General features: G+C 41.6%; 1 protein-coding gene across 2 annotated transcripts in view; it reads left to right on the forward strand.

The window, feature by feature from the left end:
- SNX30 (sorting nexin family member 30) overlaps positions 1-22,493 on the forward strand; it is a 54,394-nt gene extending 31,901 nt beyond the window's left edge. Inside the window, exons 4-9 of one of the 2 annotated variants that reach the window (XM_026866592.1) lie at positions 2,360-2,518; positions 5,325-5,520; positions 6,170-6,369; positions 11,591-11,677; positions 16,489-16,641; positions 18,372-22,493. In XM_026866592.1, the coding sequence (XP_026722393.1) occupies positions 2,360-2,518; positions 5,325-5,520; positions 6,170-6,369; positions 11,591-11,677; positions 16,489-16,641; positions 18,372-18,431 (855 nt within the window). In that variant the 3' untranslated portion in view covers positions 18,432-22,493. Of the gene's footprint in view, positions 1-2,359; positions 2,519-5,324; positions 5,521-6,169; positions 6,370-11,590; positions 11,678-14,485; positions 14,536-16,488; positions 16,642-18,371 lie in introns of those variants that run through there. The other variant, XM_026866593.1, reaches the window with a different exon arrangement.
- Positions 22,494-23,983: the final 1,490 nt, after the last annotated feature.

Consider the following 23,983-nt stretch of genomic DNA (forward strand, 5'->3'; position numbering starts at 1 on the left):
GGTATATTTTGTTTTCTGTATCGGGGCGACTGACACCGGCACTGCCTGGCTCTCTGGCTCAGTTGCTGTGCTGGTGGAGGCGACTGAGACTGGCTCTGCCTGTGCCCCCGGCCCAGCTGCTGTACCAGTAAGTTCACTCCAGATTCTGTGGCCCTTTCTCCCCCTTGAGGGCAGTGGGTGTTATTAAAGAGGACACGGTAGGTATGGGCAAGTCCCCAACATATTGCAGCAATTTGTGTCTCTTGGGTTTTGCCAGCTTGGTAACGCACCCTTTCTAAGCACTCCATCAGCTTTTCAAGGCTCTGCATTTGTTCGGGAGTGAAATTCCAAAGCATTGGAGATGCCCACCGAGTCAGACCTTTGCCCATCTTTTCCCACACCCCTTGCCACTCACTATTATTTGGCCTCGGGGCAGGTTTCCGGGCACTGCTATTGTTAGAGAGGTGCCGCATGGCCACAACCGAAATCAGGCAGGCATTCAGAAGGCATTGTGCCACAAACACACTGGCCTGCAGGCTCCAAGGATAATTGAAACTCTCAAAAACCAAGAGGATCTCTTCCCCTGGCTCACCCATAGAGAGGGTGAGACCCCTAACAAAAGCCCAGGCAGCAAACAGGTACCGGCCCGGCCTGCCCCCCCACCCCCCAGCAATACAAACACAATATAAGTAGTCAATAGCCAGTAGAGCACAATAAGACCCTTTACACATTTTCCACCGATAACAAACACGAGCACTGGGATCATACACTGGATATAAAAATTAATTCAGCCCCACCACGCAAGCAAGTGGGCCAGCATTGCAAACATTTTCTTACCAAGCAAATACAAACATAAAAATTACACCCAACAGATTGCTCTAACACTCTCTGGTCAGGATCTGTCCCTTTTTGATTCTTATTTCATCCCTCTTGTGCCCCACATTGGTGCGCCAAAAAAGGCTGTGATGGTTTAAGCCCTGCCAGGACTGGAGACCATGTTGCCGTTGTCCCTCCCCCACCCTCGGACACAAGTAGGGCACAAACCCCGGGTTAAATTAAGAAGAAATTTAATACAACAGTGTAATAAGCAGTCTGAACAACAACAAGTGTACCTTACAGTGGTTTAACTAGAATGGCTGATCTGAATGCTAAGTATAATAAGATAAGTCTTAAATTATAAGAGCTAAATATAGTGGTCAAAATCTGTGTTGCAGCTAAGTCAGGCTGGCTTTTCTTAGAAGGTGCAATCTTCATGTACATTGCACATCAGCTAGGGTATGATGGGAAAGGTATGTGCATGGATAATCTTTTTCACTCAATTACTTTTGTCACAGATTTCAGATGACAAAGACTCTTTGCAGAGGAGAATCCTGATTCCTGAATTTGGTGAAAATGGCTGTTACTGCTAGCCTAAGAGTACACAGATTATCTGGGTGGATTGTTTCACAAGAATAAAATACAAAGCACCATTTTAAGATTGATACTAATCTTATAGTCCATGCTTTCCAGAGAGAACAAAAGCAAATCAAGTGGTGGAGCTGAAACTAACCATGCTGAAACTTAAGAGATATCTTCCATCTGAAGTGGTACTTTGAAGTCTGGAGTCTAAGTGTAACAGGAGGTACTGCAGAACTAGCAAGTCTGGAAGCAGACTTGGGCTTACGTGTTAAGCTGAACTGCGGAGATGAACTGGTGGAGTCAAAATAGGAGTAAGATGAAACAGTAGATATGTTGTCAGACCTTTGCCACTTATGTAGACATGCTTGGGAATGTCAGATGTGATAGATGACTGTGTGCAAATGCTTCAAGAAGGCTCCAGCCTGGGTTACATGACCACTTGCTGTGTCAAGCCTCGTCGATCTTTGCTCAGTGTGGTGCTATCGCTAAGACTATCATCTCTCTCTAGAAGGGTCCTGTCCAGGAGCTCTAAATTGTTCAGAAAGGAGGTGAAAAGTGCAATTGTTAAGTTTACTGAGTTTGCTTGGACTGAGCAGCCTTGCTTCAGCGTTGGGGTGGAGGTGTGTATGCATTGCTGTAGTGAATAGTGTGCAGCTTCACTTTAGAGCTGGAGCTTGAACACGGATAGCAGTACCAGGGAACACCCTAAGCCTTGCTAGAATTACTTAGTGTAAGTACTGTCTAGGCTTCACTGGTGTGGCTCTCAGCTGAAGCTGCTCTGTAGAGTTGCTAGAGTTAGGCCAGACCAGCTAAACGGTAATTCAGAGCAGGGCTTGCATGCCATCAGATTTATGGTTCTTGTTAGCAAACATAACACTTCAGCTCCTGTTAAGACTGGAGTTTGATTTCTTTGTATGTTTCCAAATAGCAGAAGCAAGTTTTTGATCTTCTGAATCTTGTGCATTTTGCTTGTCTCTGACAGCCTCTTCCTGAGAAATTTGTGGTGAAGGGTGTGGTCGATCGCTTTTCTGAAGAGTTTGTGGAGACAAGGAGGAAAGCATTAGACAAATTCTTGAAGAGAATAACTGATCACCCAGTGCTTTCTTTCAATGAGCACTTCAACGTGTTTCTCACAGCCAAGGTAAGCCAGTAATTTCCAAACACAGTCATTGACAGGGACAACAGAACAGGGACTTTTGCAGTCTCTCTTGAAATGAAGGTAAAAAATAAAACTATATGTGACGGATGTAATTTTCCCTGAAATAGCAGAGAGTTGCTGAGGACCCTGAATGTTGTGTATGACAACTTTGGGGTTGGGTATGAGTTCCCTTTGCTTGAAGGGAGGGGTTGTCTGCAGACCTGCTTGTTTTGTATCCCTGTGTCCAGAACATACTCCTCTGATGCAAGAAAGGTTCAGAATTTAGAAAACTGTGGACTTTGTAGAACCCTCTTTTGGGGAGGAGGGAGGTGGGGGAGGAGAGATTTTCTCTTGACAAAAGCTTTCAGATTTCTTCCTTTTCTCATGTTTGTGCCTTCTACACTACTTGTGCTTGCTCCCCTCAAAACTAAGCATGATGACCTCATTCTTGTTTGTTCTTGGTCAACAACTTCTTGCTCATCTTCTGCATGACTTATCCACCAACAGTGCAATTTTCTTTGTCTGTCTTTTGAACTGTGTTTTAAATAAGACCAGGAGGACCTACATTCATGCTTGGGTTTGACCTGATAAGTGAGGAGAGCTGTAGAAGCACATCTTTCCAATGTCACATTATGCTAGCTCACTCAAATGTGACAATTTGAGCTTGCTTCAGGCTCATGTTCTGCTTGCTGGTAATGTGAGACTCAAGCTCCAGTTTCCTTTTATTTCTCCTCCATGGTGAACTTAACTGCTGAAACAAGCCAGTAATGCAGAAATTTGTTTAGCACCTTGATAGTTAAATGTTAGATAGCTTTGTTCTGCTTTTCAGCTGTCAAAGCATGATGCAACTGTCTCAGCTGCTTAGTCATCTTCTCCCACCCCTGTAAAATGTACTTGGCACTGGTGAGGCTGCACCTCGATTACTGGGTTCAGTTTTGGGCCCCTCACTACAAAAAGGACATTGAATTACTCAAGCATGTCCAAAGAGCAACGAAGCTGGTTGGTGGGTCCAACGAAGGGTCTGGAGCACATGTTGTACAAGGAGCGGTTGAGGGAACAGGGATTGTTTAGTCTGGAGAAGAGGAGGCTGAGCAGAGACCTCATTGCCCTCTACAGCTACATGGAAGGAGGGTGCAGAGAGCTGGGGATGAGTCTCTTTAATGAAGTAACAAGCGATAGGACAAGAGGGAATGGCCTCAAGTTGTGCCAGGAAGAGTTTAGACTGCATATTAGGAAGTATTTCTTTCCAGAATGGGTTGTTAGGTGTTGGAATGGGCTGCCCAGGGCAGTGGTGGAGTCCCCATCCCTGGAGGTGTTTAAGAGTAGGGTCGACTTAGTGCTGAAGGATATGGTGTAGTTGGGAACTGTCAGTGCTGGGTTAATGGTTGAACTAGGTGATCTTCAAGGTCTTTTCCAACCTAGATGATGCTATGATTCTGTGACTTTATCACTTAGCCCTGGACTGGGCTTGCCTTGAGAATACAACCAGGGATACTGAGGAAAAAGGGCAAGTGTTTTTCTGTCTGTCTCTAGTGCTGGAACTTGCTGTATTGCAGCAGTGAGGTGTCAGTTCAGTGTGTGAGGGCTTCAGAATTTAGTTACTGCAAAAAGTCACAAGACCACCTTCTGGTTGAGAAACCAACCTTTCTTTAAGTTCTCTGTTTGGACCAGTAATACACCAGAATGCCTGAGAGTGAGTGAATAATTTTGAATTAAAGTTGAGTTGTCTTCTGATGCCTACCTGCAGGTGGAGCTTAGGACAGGCAGAAGACAAGAGTACAGGAACCACTGCATAATTCAAAATCATAGTAGCTGCTAAGATGTCAGGTTCTCTTAAACTTGCATTTGACTAATAAATAAGTACTTGGAAAGAATGCCATAGTACATGTTTTGAAGATGGCTGTTATTTTTTTAAAGAACACTTAAAATTTTAGTCTAGTCTATAACACCATGTCTTGATTCTTGACCTTGGTAGGCCTGCTTGGTTTGAAAACATGTCTTCCTCAGGTTGCATAGGTAATGTAGTTTGAGATGTTGAATAGTGACCTCTGCTGGAAGGAGTAAAATGTAAAATGGACGACGTTTTGGCTAACCGATGTGCTTTCAAGGTGAAATCCCCTGAAGATTGTAGGTAAACAACCTTGTTAACATAGGCTTGTCTGAATGTTGACTTATGTGAACATGTAAAGCATTGGCAAGGAAGTTTAAGCCTTCTGTGCAGGCAACATGGCTACATCTGAACCAACCTGAGTTGCAGTCTGCCTTGCAGAAAAACTGTGCTAATCTCCCTGTGCTGTGTTTCTCCATGTACAGTCTTCCCCTGCCTCCTATCTGACCACACAACTGGTGTGAGGAGGCTGCTGACCAAATAGACATGCAATATGTAGCTTTGTACTAGGTCATCAGAGCCAGCTGGTGCATTTGCATAATACTGGTATCATGGGCAGTGACTTAAAAGTATGTGTGGATCAATGGCATGAACAGGATTGGTGGAAACAGAGCTGTTAATAACACTACTTCCCTGATTACAGTACAGGAACATGGGAAAGTCTGGCCATGCGCAAAGGTGGACCGCCTATTCATTTGTACTCTACTTCATACCATTCTCCTGGATAGCCAGTCTCCGTATAGAGATAGTCTTTAAACTGTGCTCGGCTCTACAACTTCTACAAAGTGAGGTTCTGTCCAAGACTACGTCACATGTAATCTATTGCTTTCACAAAACTGATCTTGACTGGAAAGTATTCTTCACTGTATTAACCTCCAACACACAAGTGAAATATTTCTAAACTTTTTTTTAACTTCATAGGATCTTAATGCCTACAAAAAGCAAGGAATGGCATTGCTGTCGAAGATGGGAGAGTCTGTCAAATACGTCACAGGAGGCTACAAATTAAGAAGTCGGCCACTGGAGTTTGCAGCCATTGGAGAGTATCTAGACACATTCTCTCTGAAACTTGGTACCATTGACAGAATAGCACAGCGAATTATTAAGGAACAGTTGGGTAAGGCTACAAGGTGCCCTCTCATAATACTTCAGCTTGAGTGCTCTCAATCTTATTCTTGTTGATGGCATGACAAAGACAGCTTGCATCAATGATTCTGTCCTGTAATGAGCCACACACAGAGCATAATCTAATGCCTCTTGCAGATTTAAAACAAGCCCAAAGCCTACCATAGTATCTTACCTTAGCTCAACTCTAGAAGTATTTTCAAAGTCGATCTTGTTGTTATATCAATATACTCTCTTACTAGATATATTTTTGGAAGAGGGGAAAAATAAGTAGATGCTGTCTGGAGGAGTGCAGATGGAATTCCTAGATAATGATGACAACCTTTACAGACCTGTCTTAGCAGAGCCAAGTTTTACATATGTTTTGAAAAACATGATATTGGCTACTGCACAGATGCAGGTGTCCTTGTATTTGAAGCTTGTAGGAATGGTCATTTAAGTAGGAGGCAACTTGGACCTGTCACCTATGCAGCCATAGAGCTCTGTCTATTAAGATGCTAATGCAACACAAGACTTGACTCCTGGGGGAGTTAATGTTTGCCAAGCTTGGTACATAGTTTCTTCTGTTTGGTGTGATTGTTTTCAGATCCTTGTGCCTTGCTCTTACTCTGCTAATCTGCTTTTCCATCTGCCTCTTGCAGAATACTTGGTGGAACTACGAGAATATGGACCTGTTTATTCAACCTGGGGAGGGCTGGAGGTTGAGCTGTCAGAGCCACTGGAAGGGGTGTCTGCCTGTATTGGGAACTGCTGCACAGCTCTTGAAGAACTCAGTGAAGACATGACAGAAGACTTCTTGCCTGTGCTTAGGGAATATATATTGTACTCAGAGTCAATGAAGGTAGAGTTCTGTGGCAGAAGACACTGTTGTTGTGTTTGCATGGAATGCTGTATTAGTGACTTCATTCTTTCTAATAGTGAGAAGCGTTGGTGGTGTGAAAAGAGGGGAAGTAAATAATACATTAAGTCAGAGGATATTTTCATAAAACAAAACTGTGTATGCTTAGTAGCAGAGTACTGCATGGGTAGCTCAAGCTATCTACTCTGCTGTTCGGTCAACCTAAGGTCAGTAATGAAGTGCACACGGTGTTGAAGAGTTGCTCCTTCATCGGAATGACAGGTGGTAGGTACTCCATAGGAGACATCTGTGACTGCCTAGAATCTTCTTTGAATTGCTATAAAGTCGGTTGTGGCTCAGCTCTTCACTACTGGGTTAGTGTCTGGCCCTGAAGGAAAGGTAGCATTAGCAAATTCTTTCACTCATATGTAGAAGGGATGGGTGGCTCCTTTTAGAACCATGCATCCAGATGACAGACACTGCTTCCCCTCTCATCCCCATAACCCCAGACAGGATGTGTCTGTTGTGAAGTTCTGTTAAGGTCTGCATACCAAGTAACTGCATAAAGATGTTGTTCTGTGCCTTTTAATCTCTCTAAGAACTTGGTATCTTACTTCTTATGCATAAGCAGTATAAGCTACTTCAATGCAGTTTTTCTTCTCTTGAAGTTAAGGAGCATTGGTAGTCAATCCCATTGCATGTGGGAAAGCATTACTGAGTTAACTGCACTGAAAACTGAAACTAAGGGCTCTAGTTTGGCTATTGGAGCTTTTCACCACATGTTTATGGTACAGTATGTATTATCAGTCCCTCTATAGGGTACTAACAGACAAATTCCTTCTGAGGACTTTCCATTTAGAACAACCGTTATGAGGCTATGATATACACTCCTTTAAGATCTCACAGCCTGTGGTAAAACTACAGCCTTGACATGGTAGTCCTTTTCCACCCTAATCTTAGTCATCCTATACTTCTCACACCGAGAAATGAAACGCTTACTTTCAGATTTATTTTCCCAGCTTCAGGAGTTGTATGACTCCTGTCTTGCCTGGCTGAAGTATTCTTGCAGAAGGCTTTGCACGTGTATACTCTTTGCTTTCACAGTCATGGTATTGACCCCAGCATAAGTGAGGCACACTATCTTTACAGGACTATTAACACCAAATTATTGCTAGAACACCCTGAGCTGTAGCTTGAAGCCTTGACCCAGGGTGTTCAGACTTACCCTTATTCTGTAGGAAGGAGGGTGTGTGTACTTACAAATAAAAAGAACATGAGGCTAATGGTTAAAGCTTTTAGCCCAGAACATCTAGCTTTTGATCCTATAAACGCCAGGGCCTACTCTAGATGGCATCTGAACTGGCAAACTGAATTGAGAGGCGCTTTTCACAATTGTGGAGTAAAAAAAGATAAAAACCAAGGGTTTCTTCAGCTGAAGAGGTACTTCGTGTAGTTAAACACCACTTAGCAGAGGGAGAGAGGCATTAAAGACTTAGAGCTAGACTACCTGTTGGCTTGGAGACAGTCCCATTCTAAAAGGGCTCTTGTCAGATGATGGCAAAGACACTAAGTGCATTCTCCAAGCCAAGGAGTAGACTAGCTTTGAGTCTTTAACACCACACTCTTTGTGGTAAGTGGTGTTTAACTGCCTGAAGTACCTCTTCTGCTTGAAAAAAAACTTAGTTTTTAGCTTAATTTTTAGACTACTGACTCTACTTTCTAGGCACTAAAGGAGTCACTCTTCTTGTTGTTTATTCTCTGGTAATGTACTGAACATACTCATTGTGCTTTGGAACTAGTTGGATCCAGAAACCACACTTGCAAAATAGCAGTTAATAGCAGATAAAGATTATGCTGCTTAGTGTCCAGTTTGGGCATCTCCATTAGCTTTACTTTGTTGAAAATCAAGAATAAAAACTATAGCTAGCCAAGGCAGACAGTTTATTTTCCTTCCCTCCCAGATACCAAACCGAAATCTCTTTTGGTCATATGAAGTGCAGTTTTCTTATGCTAGAAAATACCAGTCTATTGCTATTTCTGCAGTAAGCAGCTACAGAACTGCCTTCCCAGACTCCACAAAACTGAATTAAGTAACTGTAAAGAAGGCTACTTTTTGAGTGCAAGAGGCTTTCTGCTGAAAGAGCCATCCTCTTCAGCAGTGCAGTCCTATTCTTCAGTTTGTGAGGCCTGCTTGTGAAATTGAAAGTCTGTTTAGGTCTTTCAGAACACAGCTTTTGGACAGGGACCTTGATAAAAGTGCTTGATATGTACGAGGAGTTTAGTGCAACCTTGATAGCTTTCTCTGCATAATGTACCCTAGATATAGGTATGGGAACCTGATTTGTAGAGCAATCTCTGGCTGGATGAATGTCCCTCGGAATAAGAACTGTCAAATTATCTTCATTATTTGAGATGAATATTCACCTTAGTGTCTTCAGGAGCACTCTTATACCTGAGGAGAGGCAGCCTGAAGGAACTGCCACACAGAGGCGAAGCCCAGTAGTTTGGTTTAAATAAATATTGGCTGACTTCAGGAAAGCCCCGTCTTTGGCTTAATTTGAAAGGTTTGCAGAAATGGGGAGAGGCTGGCATTGTGGGCTTGAGTTAAAATGTGTGCTGGTTGTGTCTAGTTGAGACCTAAAACACAGGGCATGTTTGAGATAGTCAGATAATGTCTCAAATCCTGGTGCAGTGAGGCCCTTGTCAGCAAATGTGTGGTACCACATTTTTTGAGGTATGCTGATGTTCCCCAGGGAGGCAAGTGCAGAGGGTGAACTCATCTGTACATAATTCAGTGCTGATACTAAAATGTTACATGAACTCTGTATGGTTAACACTGCTAGAAAGGCTTATCAGATGATGTGATCCCACCTGTGTGATTGGGCGTTATTTTTAATGCATGTTTAAAGCAAGCACTCCATGAACAGGTAACGGTCTCTCTAAAGGTGTGCAGTAAATAAGGATCCTCTTGTGAAGACTAGTCATAGGAGGAAGTTATGCAGTGTGCAAATGCAATAGGATTGCAATTTGGGGAGGGAGGCTGGTGGCAAACTGCTGAAGCTCCTTCAGAGATGTGGGCCAAGGTGAAATCTTTTAGCTAAATATAGAATGGAGGACCTACCTCACTGAAAGCAAGTTAAGTCTTGCTTGTACAGGGACTAATGGGCTAGTTCTGTCCCCAAATACCTGAAATTTGGGGGGTATCTGGTGTTGGTTTCTTCCAGCTTCTCTTAAAAATTTTGTATTTTTTATTTTTAAGGATTTTTTTAAAGTAAGGCCTTAACTAGTGAAAGTATTGCATGGGCTGGGTAAGTCTGGGATACTTGTTATTTCAGAGCTGCTGAAGCATTAATGCATTGATCTGCAACTGAGAAGAGATTGCTTGGAGGAGCCAGAGGAAGTGCTTCCTCTCACATATGGGACAAGTGAAAGGGAAGGCAGTGTTTTTCTCATCACTTACAGGTCAGCCATTAATGGATACTTAAAGCTGAATTCAGAAGCATATTCTTAATGGTCCACAGTGGATGGATTAAGGACAAATAAGACACCTGCTCTTTGAATCTAGTCTGCTGATACCTGTTAATCATTGTCTACTCCTGGTACAGATACAGTTCACTGCACTAACTGCAGGCTGAATGCAATTGCTCGAGGCAGTGGTTTTTCTGAGAAGTTTCAGTTGACTCAGGTTCAAGAGGAAATGCGAAGTAGAAATACCTGTAAAATCTCTCAGGCTTTTGTTACATTGGTAACATCAACCACTTAAGGGCTATACCACATAGTTGCCTAGATTCCAAAAGGAACGGGGATGTTGTGGTTCTTCAAGCAAACACAACCAATGGCGTGCTTGCGTCCCTTTGAGGTCAAAAGGGAGGGTTAAGCTGGTGAAGGTGAATTTTTCAGTTTTGCCTCCTTTTTTTGTCTAAACCAATAGCAACTTTGTGGATGAGGTGCCTTTCCCATTTATCATGGGCTGAGGTTTGTAAGAATTGATTGCAAGTCTCCTATCTAGAGCAACTGCACTGGTGACCTTTCCTTGGCTTAAGAGGGAGGAGGGAGAAGATGACAGGGTTTGTACATCTTTAATTAGGAAACCAATCTTGGCTAGACAGGATCTTAGAGCTCTGAGAACTACTCTTAAACAGCTATTTCTGCAAGCAGCAGTGCATGTGACTAGTCCTGCTTTATAATAAAGTGACTAGTTACCTCCTTTTGTCTTGATGGGTAATGCTTTCTGGGTGGCAGAAGGGAAGACTTGAAGCATGAACTGGCCAAGTCAGCTGCAAGAGAAATTCAAATTTACAGGTGCCTTGGCAGTGAGTGCTGGCTGACTTCCCTCTGAGCATTTTTAATAATAACTTTTCATCAACTGAGTTATAAAATATTACTAGTTGTGAAGGCTGAAGAAGTTGCCCACTCTTGCAGACACAGAAGTGCTTTTTTTAGTAGTATATTCTTTAAAAACAACCACAGAAATCAATTGTTTTAAACTGTAAGACTGTGGTATAACCTTAGTGGAGATGTTGGCTTGTTGATGTAGTATAAGATAAGGTAGCATCTTTTGCTCTCTATTCTGAGACTTTATCAATAAAATGTTTACTGCTTATGAAACTCACTTGGGTAGTTCAGTGCTTTTCATGTAAATTGTTCTTTTCACAATTTCAATTTTTTTTAATTAAACCAACAGCCAAACCACCCCAACTGATCTAAAAGCAAAGCTTACTTTTGTTCTAACATGAGAATGTAGCAGCTTGCTATAAAGGACTTTGTGGAGCCTTTTCAAGTGAAAAGGAAGATGTAATACCTTCTGTGGTGGCCTTCCTGTCTCTTTTAGCCCACGCTGTTGTCTGCTGCTTGAGGATATCCAAAGCTTTGCACTAGTCTTTGACAGCTTTGATGCCTTTGTTTATATCCTTTTCATACTAATAATAGGTCAGCTGCTGAATTGAACTTATTTAGGGTTATATTCATGGTTACATTACAGCTTCTATCTTGCATGCCTCCAGCTTGTCCAAAAGTTGAATTTTATCTGATCCTGCCAGCTGCTGGAAAGCAAGTGCTCTTTTTTAAAAGCTACTCCCTAAATACTGTAAAATAGGACAAAGTAAGTATGACTGTCTGTCTTTGGACTGAATTAGCACTTAAGCTATATCATTTTGCACTTGTGGGTTGGGGAGAGAAGGAACAAAAGAATCCCTCTCACAGCTGTCTCTTCTCTTGCCAATAGAATGTATTGAAGAAGAGAGACCAAGTTCAAGCGGAGTATGAAGCAAAACTGGAAGCAGTAGCCTTGAAAAAAGAAGACCGTCCAAAGGTTAGCACTTAAAACTACTCTAAAAAGCCATCTTGCACTTACATTACTTCCCCAGAAGAACAGAGAAACAAAATTGCTTTGTCTGAGTCTGGCAGCTTCTTTGCAGTATAAACAATTTCTGTCAGAACAGCAGTTTGTTGTTGGCAAGCTGGTGCAAAATAAACTATGTGTGAATGTATATAACCAGTTTAGCAATGTCGGTGCTACTGATCTCCCAATGTTCAGAGCAGGATGGTTCTGACCTGTGTAACACTCGAACAACAGCCAGCAGTCAGTTTGAGTGTTCAGGGACATGGACTGAAGCATGGTAGAACAGACCCTAGTGATTTAGCAGTATGTCAGCTAGCTGAGTTAAGGCCCTAGCCCTGTCAATGCTGCACTGTATTGTAAAAGATCTGTTTTGACTGTGGAAGACTCGATATTTTGCTACTTCTGCTAAGGAGCTCTTCCTGTGTGGTGCTGAACAGACACTGCAGGTATCACTTGGTGATAGGTTCTGGCTGGGCTTCATGCAGAAGCAAAGCTGCGTACTGATGTGTTTGTGCTGCCACCTGCTTTCTGTATGAAGCAATGTGCAAGAGCCCTATTTTAATATCACTGCAGCTTTAACCAGCAATGACAACAGGCTTGTTCCCTTTCTCTGCTTGGGGTTTTCTGGTTCCCCTTCATCTTTGTGTTAACTAATGGATGACTTTTCAGTATTAGGACTACTGTACAAGAATCTTCAGGAGGTTCACGTAACGTCTTCAATCTAAGAAGCTGAAGAGGAACAGAGGATAGAAAGGCAAACTAGTATTTTTCTGATCTTGTGGCCTGTCATGGACTCTACAAATAGTGGTGTCTTAGGTATCTTGTGGTGCTCTTGTATTTTGGTCTTTTGCCTCCCCCACTGCTGGTTGGTGTGGTATGTACTCTTACTTCCTCAATGTAGCTTTATATAAGCAAGCATTTTAACAAGTTGTATGTAGGATAGGGGAAACTAAATATAGCATATCTAGCAAGCCAGTTGAGTTTTTTTAAGCATTTTATGTTATCAAGATCTTGATGCAGTGGAACTGCTGAATTTTTTAATCTCTCATCTACTGAAAGGCTTTTGCATCTACTTCTCAGTGACATGATTGTGTAAAGCACAGAACTTAAATAGCTGTCTAAGAATTTTTTGAATACTTATGCTTATACTCTGGAGAGGAGACTATCTTTCGGCAACTCCTTATACCTCTTTTCTAATACAAGTCTTTTGTGGCAACAAGATGAATTTGAACAAACTAATAGAACTCCTTGCATGTTCATGAACTACTAGCTCATGGTTTTCAGATCCTTTCCACCTGGAGGGAATGTTGTCATCTGTAAGAGCTGTTAGCTCAGAGCTGTGGCTAGCAGTACATCTTACATTTAGTGAGGTCTTCTGGCTATGACTTGCTGGAAACTAAAAGCACAGAGAGGGTTGTGGGCTGAGTGAATGCCATTTGTATTCCTTTTATTTAACTGATTTGGCAGAAATTATGGAAAAAAAAACCCACAACCACCACACTACACTCCACACTCCCATACCTCCCCCCAAAAAAACCCCAAACCACCGAACCAAACCCTTAAGGTGAAAAAGGCCTACTTGTGGATCACAAAATGAGGGTTTGTTGTTACTTGTTAATCTTTTCCACCGGAGGGCATTCTGGGACTCAGTGTACACATAATCTGATTGTCTTCACAAAACTCTGGTGTCATTAGGTCATTCTCACATTGAGATAATCAGCTTAGAACTCAGTGGCCTATAAATGTGGAAGAATTGTAAGGGCTACTGTAAATGCCTGTCAGCAAATACTGCTCAGAATGCTGAGGTTTATACCAAAAGCATAGTATATGTGGTTTGTAACGGTATTAGTGTGGAGTCTGCATCCTTTCTGTTTCTAACAGGTATAGTGGTGAAGTGCGTCTTACCCATTTCTGACCTATGCTGGAGCTGATTTTGCAGTAATCCAACCAACACGGTGAAGTGCAGGCATTGTTTCCTTTTGGTGAGGTGAAGTCTATCTCTGGCCTAATTTATTCTGTTCACCTCAAAAAGCTTCACAGTGTGGTGATCAATGGGAACAATAAATATGACAGTGCAGAACTTGAAGTAGAAGGTGACCATGTGTATTTACAGAGAAGAAAAAAGGGCTTGGGACAGTATATGTTTTACAAGAACTAGGAAGGTAAAAATATAATGTACAAAGACTAGTTGCATAATAAATGCTGGATTTGTTGTGCTTCAGGACCATTTGTTATTTGGTAATGATGCTGTAGAGGAGTTTTAAAAAGTGGACATGCTTACACTGCAAGTGATGCCATCTGCACTTCACCACACTAAATTCTAGATGTGAGGCGTACTGAGACTGGTTTCTTCAAGAACTTTGTGAAAAGAAATAGATGAAGGTGCAGAACTTCATGTCATATAATGAGGTGACCAGACTCCTGAATATTTATGCTCAGTTCTTACCTGCGTATACATCTCAGTTTAAATTGACTTACTAAAATGGTGATGGGCCCTTCCAGAGTGTATTGGAGTTTGAGCCAGTTATTGCTTGGTTTTGGGGGCTGGGGTTTTTGAGTTATTCAAATAACAACTTCCCCCCAAGTCCAATCTTCTTCCTTCTCAATTCCTAGTTGCTAGCTGCTATTTGGTGTCTCCAATGATAAAAGCAGATAAAAGCATAGCACTGATGTTTCAACTTATGTCCAAATTTGATGTTAGAACTATAACCTCCCTTATCATTAACCTTGCTCTCAAGTGCTTAAAATCTGTTAATTAACTTTAAAATTTTGTTTCAGCTACTGAGTTGCAGCTTCCGTTCTGAGAAGCTGCAGTTTTGGAAGGAAAGGTATTTATACTCCCAAATAGGACTGGTGTGTCCTGCTTTCATGATGCCTGTAGAGACTTAGCTGGAGTTCATTGCTGTTGTTCCTTAATTAGAGCATATGTGATCCATTTGCTGACTACTGGGTTGTCTCTGTAGCTCTAAACTTGTACTGCCCTCTCAGCCTGACCTGTAGGAGATGGCTGTGATGAAGAACAGATTTTATTTTTTTTTTCATAGCTTCATTATGGTTTCAGGTCCTGGCAGAAGTATGAAGCTGATGAGTGCTTAGAGACTAACAATTGGATTGGGAAATCTTATGTGGTTTTGCTTCTAGACTTTGTGACTCTTTCTTTTGATAGCCTAACCTTTCCTGGTAAGATAACAGAGTACTTATAAAATGGCACAGTGCATACTTGCCTTGAGGGAAGCATCTTCTAAACCTTCTAGCCACTGGCTTGGTGGTTCTTGTCTGAAGCCTGTGGGAAGTTCATGTCTGGAGTTGTAGCAGAGTGGATTCTGTAGCCAGAAGTATAGTTCTTAGAGAGGGTGGGGAAAATGTGTAGCAACACCCAAACTGCTTGTAGTATAAATCTAGTTGTGTGAATAAAGTAAAGTCCCATGAGTCTGAAGAAGGTGCTTCTTGTGTCTCAAACAGCTTTATTGGAGAACAGACGTAGGCTCTTTCCTGAGTAGATGTAATACTTCAGTGGTTGGACCTAGTCCATGTCTTGGAAAAGAACCAGAGTTGATGTTTCTCCCTAAATCATGTACCTTTCCAAACTGCAGACTAGTAGCACACCTCTAACACCCTATGTTGTTACCCATGAAAAGCTTCTTATGTAGTCTCTTCATTTTCCTTCCTTCATGCCCCTCTTAGAAAAAGGGAATTTCATGAAAGTATGAGAGGAGCCACTACAAACTTCTGCAAATGTTCTTCATTGTGCCTTTTGCCTTTGTGGAAATCACAGCTTCCAGAGTGGAAATCCAGTTCTCACAGTAGTACTAGAGTCTCAGCAGTTTCTTCTTCTGAGGTCTTGGGCTTAGTCTGCATGTCCTTACAGGCCTCCCATCTGTGTGGGCTATATAGCACAAGGAGAAGGAATAAAAAGGTGCTTGACAAAACATTTGTAAATTGTCCCTGTAGTTGCCTAGTGGTGTATATGATGTTATTTAAAACATAAGCAAAGAACACCAACTTCTTTGGCCTAAAGTACATCTGCCTTGGGACAGTGACTACTGTCATAATCTGTTTAAATGTCTACCTAGGCTTGCAATAGGCTGTCCTTCAAGATTTCTCCCATTGCTTATGTGTGATTGCGTATCCAGTGTTGAGCCCAAAGGCCTATAAGCCAATCCACAGTGATTCCCTTGCACTTAAGTTCTTTTCCAGCAGCCTGTGAGATTCTATGTGGAAGCTAGAGACTTAAGAATTTTATTCTGCAGCCATAGCTGATTACTGCTGTTTGTATACTACGGTTGAGAGATAACACTGAGGTCTCTTATCCAGCTCTTCAGACAAATGTAGATGTTTATTGTTTCATACACACTAGGGTAAATTGGGAAATGCCTAGTGCAACTGTAAACAAGAAGAGAAAGCTTGCTCTGGAGCTGTAGTTGAGCTGCTCAGTTGGAGAACTAGGAACTGTGCCTAAGCACCGAGTGCTCACACCAAATTACATTCCTTTTTATATGCCTCTAGCAAGGAACATCTTCCTCAGTCTCCATATCTGGTATGGAGATGGACAAGCACAATTGCCCACTGCCTCAAACAGCAGAGAACAAATTGAGAAATCCCCTCTCCTCACTAATACAGAATTGGGTCTTTTCTCCCTGCAGCTATAACAAGTTTATTCAGGGTAACTACCAGACTGTTAACTTGCCCTTTCTTCTGTAGCTTTGCTCAGTGAAGTCTGAGCTAATTCAGCAATCCAGCACCCTCAGTGACAGTTTCAATCTTCATTTCTTTTGCTGCAGGTACCCACAGATGTTGAGAAATGCCAAGACCGAGTAGAGTGTTTCAATGCTGACCTGAAAGCAGACATGGAGAGATGGCAAAACAACAAAAGACAAGACTTTAGGCAGCTACTCATGGGGATGGCAGATAAAAACATCCAGTACTACGAGAAGGTATGTGGCAGTGCTGGAGCATTGGCATGAGTAAGAGTAGTTAATTTTCCTCTGAGGTGGTAATAATTCTTCAGGAAATCTTCACACTGTCTTGAAGAAAAGAATCTTGGACATCTAAAACAGTTCCTCTAGTGCTGTGGGAGCTGATCTGTTTCAGCAGTTTAGTACACGCTGAAGTGATCTGCATGAGACTAGCAGTCTTATGCAAGGACTGCTAGACTAGAAAACATCTTCATTCTGCCTTTTATGAACCAAACTACATGGGCTAATGTACATCCATGGATCCATATATAGATTACACCTGGTATGCATAAATTATTCTAATCTCTGTCCTCTTGTGCAGAGTTCTGTCCCTTGTGTGTGGTAGTCCTGGAAATACCTAGTCAGGTGCCTCTGCCCTTTTTCAGTTGGTGCATGTGTACCTGACATTCACTGTCAGGTTATAAGTGAAATGGCCTTGACATTTAATTGCATATGCTGCATATGCTGCCAATCTTGTTTTACTTCATGCTAGAACAATGCTGCCCAGTGCAGTGGTTGCTACGTTAAACACTACTAGTCTTATACATGGTGACATGCTTAATCTTGCCTGTCGCTTTTTTCCACATCTACCTTACAAACTTGTCCCCTGCTGGGTTACTCTCCATATAATATTAATACACACTTCCTTTGCCCCTTCCAATGTCTGTCTTGTCAGTAATTTGTAACTAGTCACACAGAACTTGCTTCACCCTGGTGTCGTCTTTCTTCTGAAATTGCTATGGAAGGGAGTGTTAATGACTCTGCTGAACATCCATTAATGCCTCTGCAATTGATGGTTAAATCTGTATGTACATCTTAGTTTTGCTCTTAGCTGCAGCAAGCAAGCTTTTTAGTAGGAAAGTGTCTAATCACCTCAGGATACACAAGTAGAAATGCTCTATTCACCTGCAGTACAATCAGCAAGATTATAGGAAGAAGATGCTTGACAACAGTGACTTGTGGATCTAAGAGCTGGTGCTGAGTTTGCCCATTCCCAGTGTTTAATAGTATGTATTCCATGATCTATATTTCTCCAATTTGACTTCTGAGCTGCACATGGTTGAAAGATGGTAGTGATACACGGCACAGGACTGGAGTAAGTATACATGTCTGAGGAAATTACTCGAAAGCCTAGAGTGACTTTCTAATAACCCAGAAGTTAGACTCCACTTTTATTTTACTATACCAGGACTACCAGTTTGTTGTGTAGGGGAATCAAATCCCAGAGGTGTATCAGAGTACACTGTGTCTCTGAACTACCTTCCCTAACTGCATGGGTTTTCCAAATAAGTTTGCTGGAGGTAGTCTGTAATAGCCACCACTGTCCAAAACAGTCCTGTCCCACAGTCACACCACAAAGATGTGAATTTCTACTAGAAACAGTTTGTCTTCCAAGCTGAAAGCTGTGGTGTACTTCAGTTCAGAAGAATCTAGCTTGATACTTGGAAATCTTGGGTATTCTGATGATTTTTAATGGCCTGGGCCAGCCCTGACTTTGGAAAACTCTAATTTGTTTTCTGTTTGGAAACTGCAGCTGTTCTTTTCTGAACACTTTCTTGTTGATTGACAGTCTGGGTTTTTTCACCCATCTGTAATAATCTATAAAGACCTGACTAGCCTTTCTTGAACTTGCATTCTATTGGAGGAGTTGGTGAAAAGTTAAGAACTGATGTACAATCCATTTTTTAAATCTTTATTTCTTTCTTCAGTGCCTTACGGCGTGGGAGTCAATTATACCACTATTGCAAGACAAGCCAGAGACCAAATAAGAAGTAACTTCATGGACAGTCTAGCACTTCTATGCTCAGTACCACTAGACATACTGGAACTGTATGAAGGACTCATCAGTTTAACTGAAATGCCAGCTGCATTTAAGCTGGAACAGACGCTTTGAAAACTTTGAATTTTTTTCCTCACTTTCTGTGTTTAAACTGGGGTATGTTTCATCTTTTTGAGTTATCTTGAATGGTTCCTTCTTTATCCTATGGAGTGATTGGGGGTTCTTAGTGAAAGTGCACGGGGATCTTGATAAAACTTACCTCTCTAGTCTGGAAGGAACTAATGAGTGGAAGACTAAAAAGATGAAAATAAAACTCTACTTCAAGGTGCCAAATGACATCTTTATTACCATTCTGTTTTGTTTGTTAAAAAAAAAAAAATTATTCCTATGATACAGTACTCCCTAACCAATCCTTAGCTCTTTTTTTTTTTTGGATGGACAGGGAAAGGCTGCAAATGATTGCTAACACCCATGTGCTCTCTCTGGATAAAATGGTTTCTGGAGACTCTTCTGTGTGGGAGTTGGGCTGTTCCTGGACAGAACATACCAACACCACCTGTGATGCAAGCATGAACTGTGGTTTTTGTGAGTGTGGCATGCTGTTGGTTCATACTGAGTATCTTTGTTTACCTTGGTGATTATGAAATAATGTCAGTTGGCTGAAGTGTACTTGTGACTGCCTTGGGGATCAGAATCAGCCTAGCTGTGGGAGTGAGTTGAGCAGTGGCTGTTCAAGGCTTATGGGAATGGCGGAAGCAAGTATGAGTCTTTAGTGTGTTTTTTCTAAAGCTAGCTCTGGAAGTTGCATGGTAGAATTCTCTTGGTCCATGCTTTAAATGTTGTTAGGGTTTTTTTCCTGAACTAGAGCCACTTTGGGCTTGGTCACTTAAGGTCCCTGCTGTAGTAAAAGTAGAACTCTGCTTTCTCTCCCCTTGTTTCTTTGCAGCAGCCAGAAGCCAAAAAATGTCACATACTTGCTTACACCAAGCATCAGTGTGTCTGAAACTTGCCTTGAACAGGTTGGTGGGGGTAGATTGGTACCCTATTAGGTACACATAGTGTTCATACCTGTCTCCACTGAACCACATGGCAAGTCTTTTAAGACTACTTTTGGTGCAGATCTGTTTACTTAGTAGTTTTTCTTGGTTCTTTAGAAAAGTAACTGCTTCTGCAAGTCCTATTTTTGTCCTTTGTCTTGTAGTCCAACCTCAAGTAAATTCCTGCTTGGTGTTAATGGCCTTATTGAATGCTACTGTGATTCCCAGGGTCCCAGAATCTTGGTTTAACAGCATGCAGATAAAAAATACTTTTTAACCACCCTAAGTGAGGGGGTTTGAGGCTAATATCAGGGTTAATATTGGGATTTGGGGGAATAAATAACTGTGCACTTAACTGCTAGGTTTGAGTGATTATTTGATCTCTGGCAACGTTCTTGCAAAGAATTTGAGCAGTAATTGAGTATGTGTAACTTCTGTGTTATGTGATGACCTGTCAGGTACCAGTCTGGTTTGGAGTTTATCCCTTCATAAACACCAAGTATACCTGAGGCCCCTCTACTCAGCTTGGTGACTTTATAGCAACTGTGAAGATGAGTTATTGCAGCAATGTGGTAGCTGTTAGGCTAATGAGATGATGTTCTCTGAGTGCAAAAATCAAGTTTAAGACTAATTTTAAGAGGTCTTCCTTTTTTGTCTCAGCCTTCTTTAACAACTCTGTGGTACTAAACAAACTATGCTTTTTGGTTTAAGATCACAGTTTGGCAATATACACTTACTTGGTGTAAATAAGAACTCTGCTTGTTGTTAGGTCCAGAATGACAGGCTACTCTTGTTATGCAAGGGAAGAGCTTAAGGGGATCTTAAAGCAGTAACCAAGTGTTCTCCTCAATCTTTCTCTTTTTAAAATAAGCGCTTGCATAGCATTTAACAGTCTGACTTTCAGGGTTACAGTCTTCCTATTTCCCACACAGACATCAACATGCTTTTTTGAGCTAGCTCTTGTGTGGTAAATGGAATTTTGTAGTTGACTCTGCACCATCACTGCGAGTCAAGCAAAATGTATTTTGAACTAATATTTAGACAGTCTTCCCTTCACCTTATCAAAAAATTAAAAGATGAATAGAAAGGATGCTGTGTTTTCTTTCCTACAGATGAGTAGGTTTCATCTTATGCCTTACAACAGCAAGGTCTTGTTCCCTCTTAGTTTTACGTCAAACTGAAGTGGATGTTTGGTTCTGAGGAATTTAGCAATTCATACCATACCTGTTCGTGAGAAGCATAATGGACAGTGGGGAAGAGCACATGAAGTTCAAATCAACATAAAAGTGTTGGAGCTGTTGAAGTTCATATTAAATTTTCTTTAATCTGATGCTACTGATTCTGTGGCATGGTTTTTAAACTAGTCCTTATCCAAAGGATGTTTTCAGATAAATCCTGTTCTGGCTAAGGTGTTGAAGGGCAGGCATGCTTTGCACTTCCAGGTTGGATTATCTGGCTCTGTGGCACCTGGAAGATGATTTGGAGGAGAGTTTGGAACATGTGCCTTAGACTGTGGCCACTGACAGAATTTCTTTCATGATCTGGAACACCAAAACCTCTTAAGCCCCTGCAAAGGAAGTAAAACATGACATTTACAAGAGGAGTCCTTTGCAACAGTTGCTGCAATGTTAAGAAGGGTTTGTAGTGGTCTCTCAGCTCCTATGGGCTGTGGAGGAGTCTGTTAAAAGAGCTGTTGTAAATCAGTAGGTAACTATGAGAGAGGCTCTAAGGTGTGGGGAGGATCCTGACTGAGGTTTGTGGTGGCAGTGGCAAACAGGAGAACTACAAAATAGCAAGAAACTCCTGTAAGATGTATAGTGACACTTCTAAAGAGTGTAGTTACTTATCTGCTGTTAGTGGGAGGTTGAGATCTGAACTGTTAGTGAAACTCTGACATGTTACCCTGTAGTCCTCACAGGATAGGAGTCTCCTTTGGATGGCCCAAACCTTAAGTGTGAAAAGTGAAAGGTATCAGTAAAAGGAAACAGGAGTAGTGCAGGAGCTTCATCTTTGAGTAACTTCCTGAGTGTTCAGTCACTTAAGGTCACCTTCTGTATGTGCACTAAAATGTCAAAAGTAGTTGCACCTTTTCTATGAGCCTGTAACATGTGGGTCCTTCAACAGTCCTTAAACTAGCCCAGTTTTCCTCATAATCCATAGCCAGACCAAATTCCCTCTCAGAGGATGCATAGTTCACTGCTGTTCTGGTTACTTCTGTGTAATTTCTGGGATGTTTGTTTCTTCTCTTAACTGGCACCAGCACAATAAAGCAAGCACTGAGATCTTGTTTTCATACTTGGTAATGAACTGTGCATTGTTCATATGTATCCTTACCAGGTTCTGACTCTTGCAATAAACATAGATGTTGAAACATCATGGCTTTTTCAGGTATCCATTGAAAAATGAGAAGGTAATAGTTGTAGTTCCTAAACACACAAGCTCTTCTGATTTGAGTTGTATCAAAGAATAAACTAGTTTCTTCACTGAAGTCTACTTGGATTTTTGTCACACTGACACTCGTGCTAAGAATAGAGTAGTGGGATAAATGGCGGGAAGAAACATCTGCAAGGCATGAGTGGCAGAGATGGTCCTGTGGAGGTACTGCAAGTTAGCCTTGCAGCAGTGGCTCTGCATAGCCTGTTCGTGATGCATATTGCTCCAGGTGTCACTCCTGCAGATGCCCGCATGTAAAAGAATTCCCTCCCTGACCACCAGGGACTGTTGAGTGTTTTAACAGGAGCCATGCTTTTGTTAAAATTTGCACAATTTAACTGACTATGATTATGATTAATTTTGCAGACTGTTTAAAATCCTGGTGCTGATAACAACTGAGCAAAATTGCATAGACTAAACTAGCTCATTAGATGTTCAGCCTTCTGTATATTCTGAAGGTAGAACAGTCTTTCCATTGGTGTATTAACTTTTACTACAACCAATAAATAGGGAAATGGGGTCTTTTTTTAAGGTAGGGGAGTTGCTACTACTTGGCAGATAATTTTTTTTTTTTGTAAAATTGGGGATCACAGAATAAACTTGCCTTCTGGCAGTGTGAATGTTGCATTTTAAACTTTTTGGGAGTGCTGTTTAACCAATTTTATGGAATAAAATGGCAATGCTTAATTCAATGCTTAGCACTTTGGAGTCTTGCTGGGGTATCTGAGTTGTACAAGTACTCAAGTAATGAAGTGGGCTAGTTTGAAGGTTGCATAGCTAAGGCACAGTACTTGTACAGAAAATATTGCACTTTCAAAAAAGTGTAAGTAAATCACCCTTATATAAAAGTGGCATGCAAAAACGTTAAAAGGCTAGTTGCTGTCTCAGACTACTTTGAAGGCCTTGGTACTCTATGCTTTGAAGCTAAACCATTTCCTTAACTCTACTGCTGGAATATGTGTCCATACCTTCAGATCAAGCAGCAGGGTTGGGGCCAGTGCCACATTCCCACTGCACAGGGAGACAGATTGCAGAGGGACAGTCTTACCATTGCAAACAGCCAAAGGGCTTTTGTCTTTAGTATATAAATATAAATCAGTACCATCCTTGTTCTCTTTTTGCCTTGTGCCTGCATCCTTCTGTCCCCCCTTAAGGTTAGGAGAGTTAGGCCATGCAGGTGAAGGCAATCTGGCTGTGTGTGAAGGTGGATCTCATTTTCCTCCTTGTTGGTGTCAGTACTGGGGACCAAAATGGTGCTGCCCAGACTCTTCTGCTTTCAGCCTCTGTAAACCCACTCACCGGAACTAGAGTCACCATTCATACCATTAAAAACCAAAATGAAAGCTGTGAAAAGACTTGTCTGCTAATTCTGTGGGAATTAGCTAGTAAACATGTAAAAATGGGAAGGAGGCTTTTGTTTCCTGCACTTGACCAAATCTGGCAACTGTGCTCTTGTTCAGACTTGCAGGCTAGGAAATGTTGTCTTGCCTTCTGGTGCTGGCATGTTTCTATACCCTTTCATATATCTCTGTATAAATATACTTTGTGCGTTGTTTACTATGGAACTAGTATTGATGGAGAAAAACACTTTGAGGTAAAACTGTTTGTAATTCTCTATTAGTGTGTACATTTTTTTAAAATGCTCCGTTTGTTTACCTCAATTAATTTAATGGAATGGACCAATAAATGTATTAAAAGATTACTCCTTTATTTAGAGTATAAAGTGTCATTTTTTGCAGCCTTCGCCATTTAAATGTGTGCACTTATTTTGCTGTGCAGCTCACTATCTTACTGCAGAAATACCCTTCCTTAAAATCTAGTTCCACTGCTGATTTAACTATTAAGTCATCTGTGTTGCTGGCATACATCTGGTGTTACTTCAAAGTGGAGCCTGGAGCTGATAAAAGATTGCAAGATTGTGGGGGGGGGTGGGGAACAGGGGTGGCAGCAACTTCCGCAGAATAAGTGGTTGTGTAGTGAGTAATCAGCTTCTGCTTGCTGCATCCCTGGCTCAAACTGAAGCTGCCTGATCTGCCTCCAGATTATTTCAGTTCCTGAAAGTTTTTAACTT

The sequence above is a fragment of the Athene cunicularia genome, assembly GCF_003259725.1.
Source record: "Athene cunicularia isolate RWA chromosome Z unlocalized genomic scaffold, athCun1 chrZ_part3, whole genome shotgun sequence".
Taxonomy (NCBI): domain Eukaryota; kingdom Metazoa; phylum Chordata; class Aves; order Strigiformes; family Strigidae; genus Athene; species Athene cunicularia.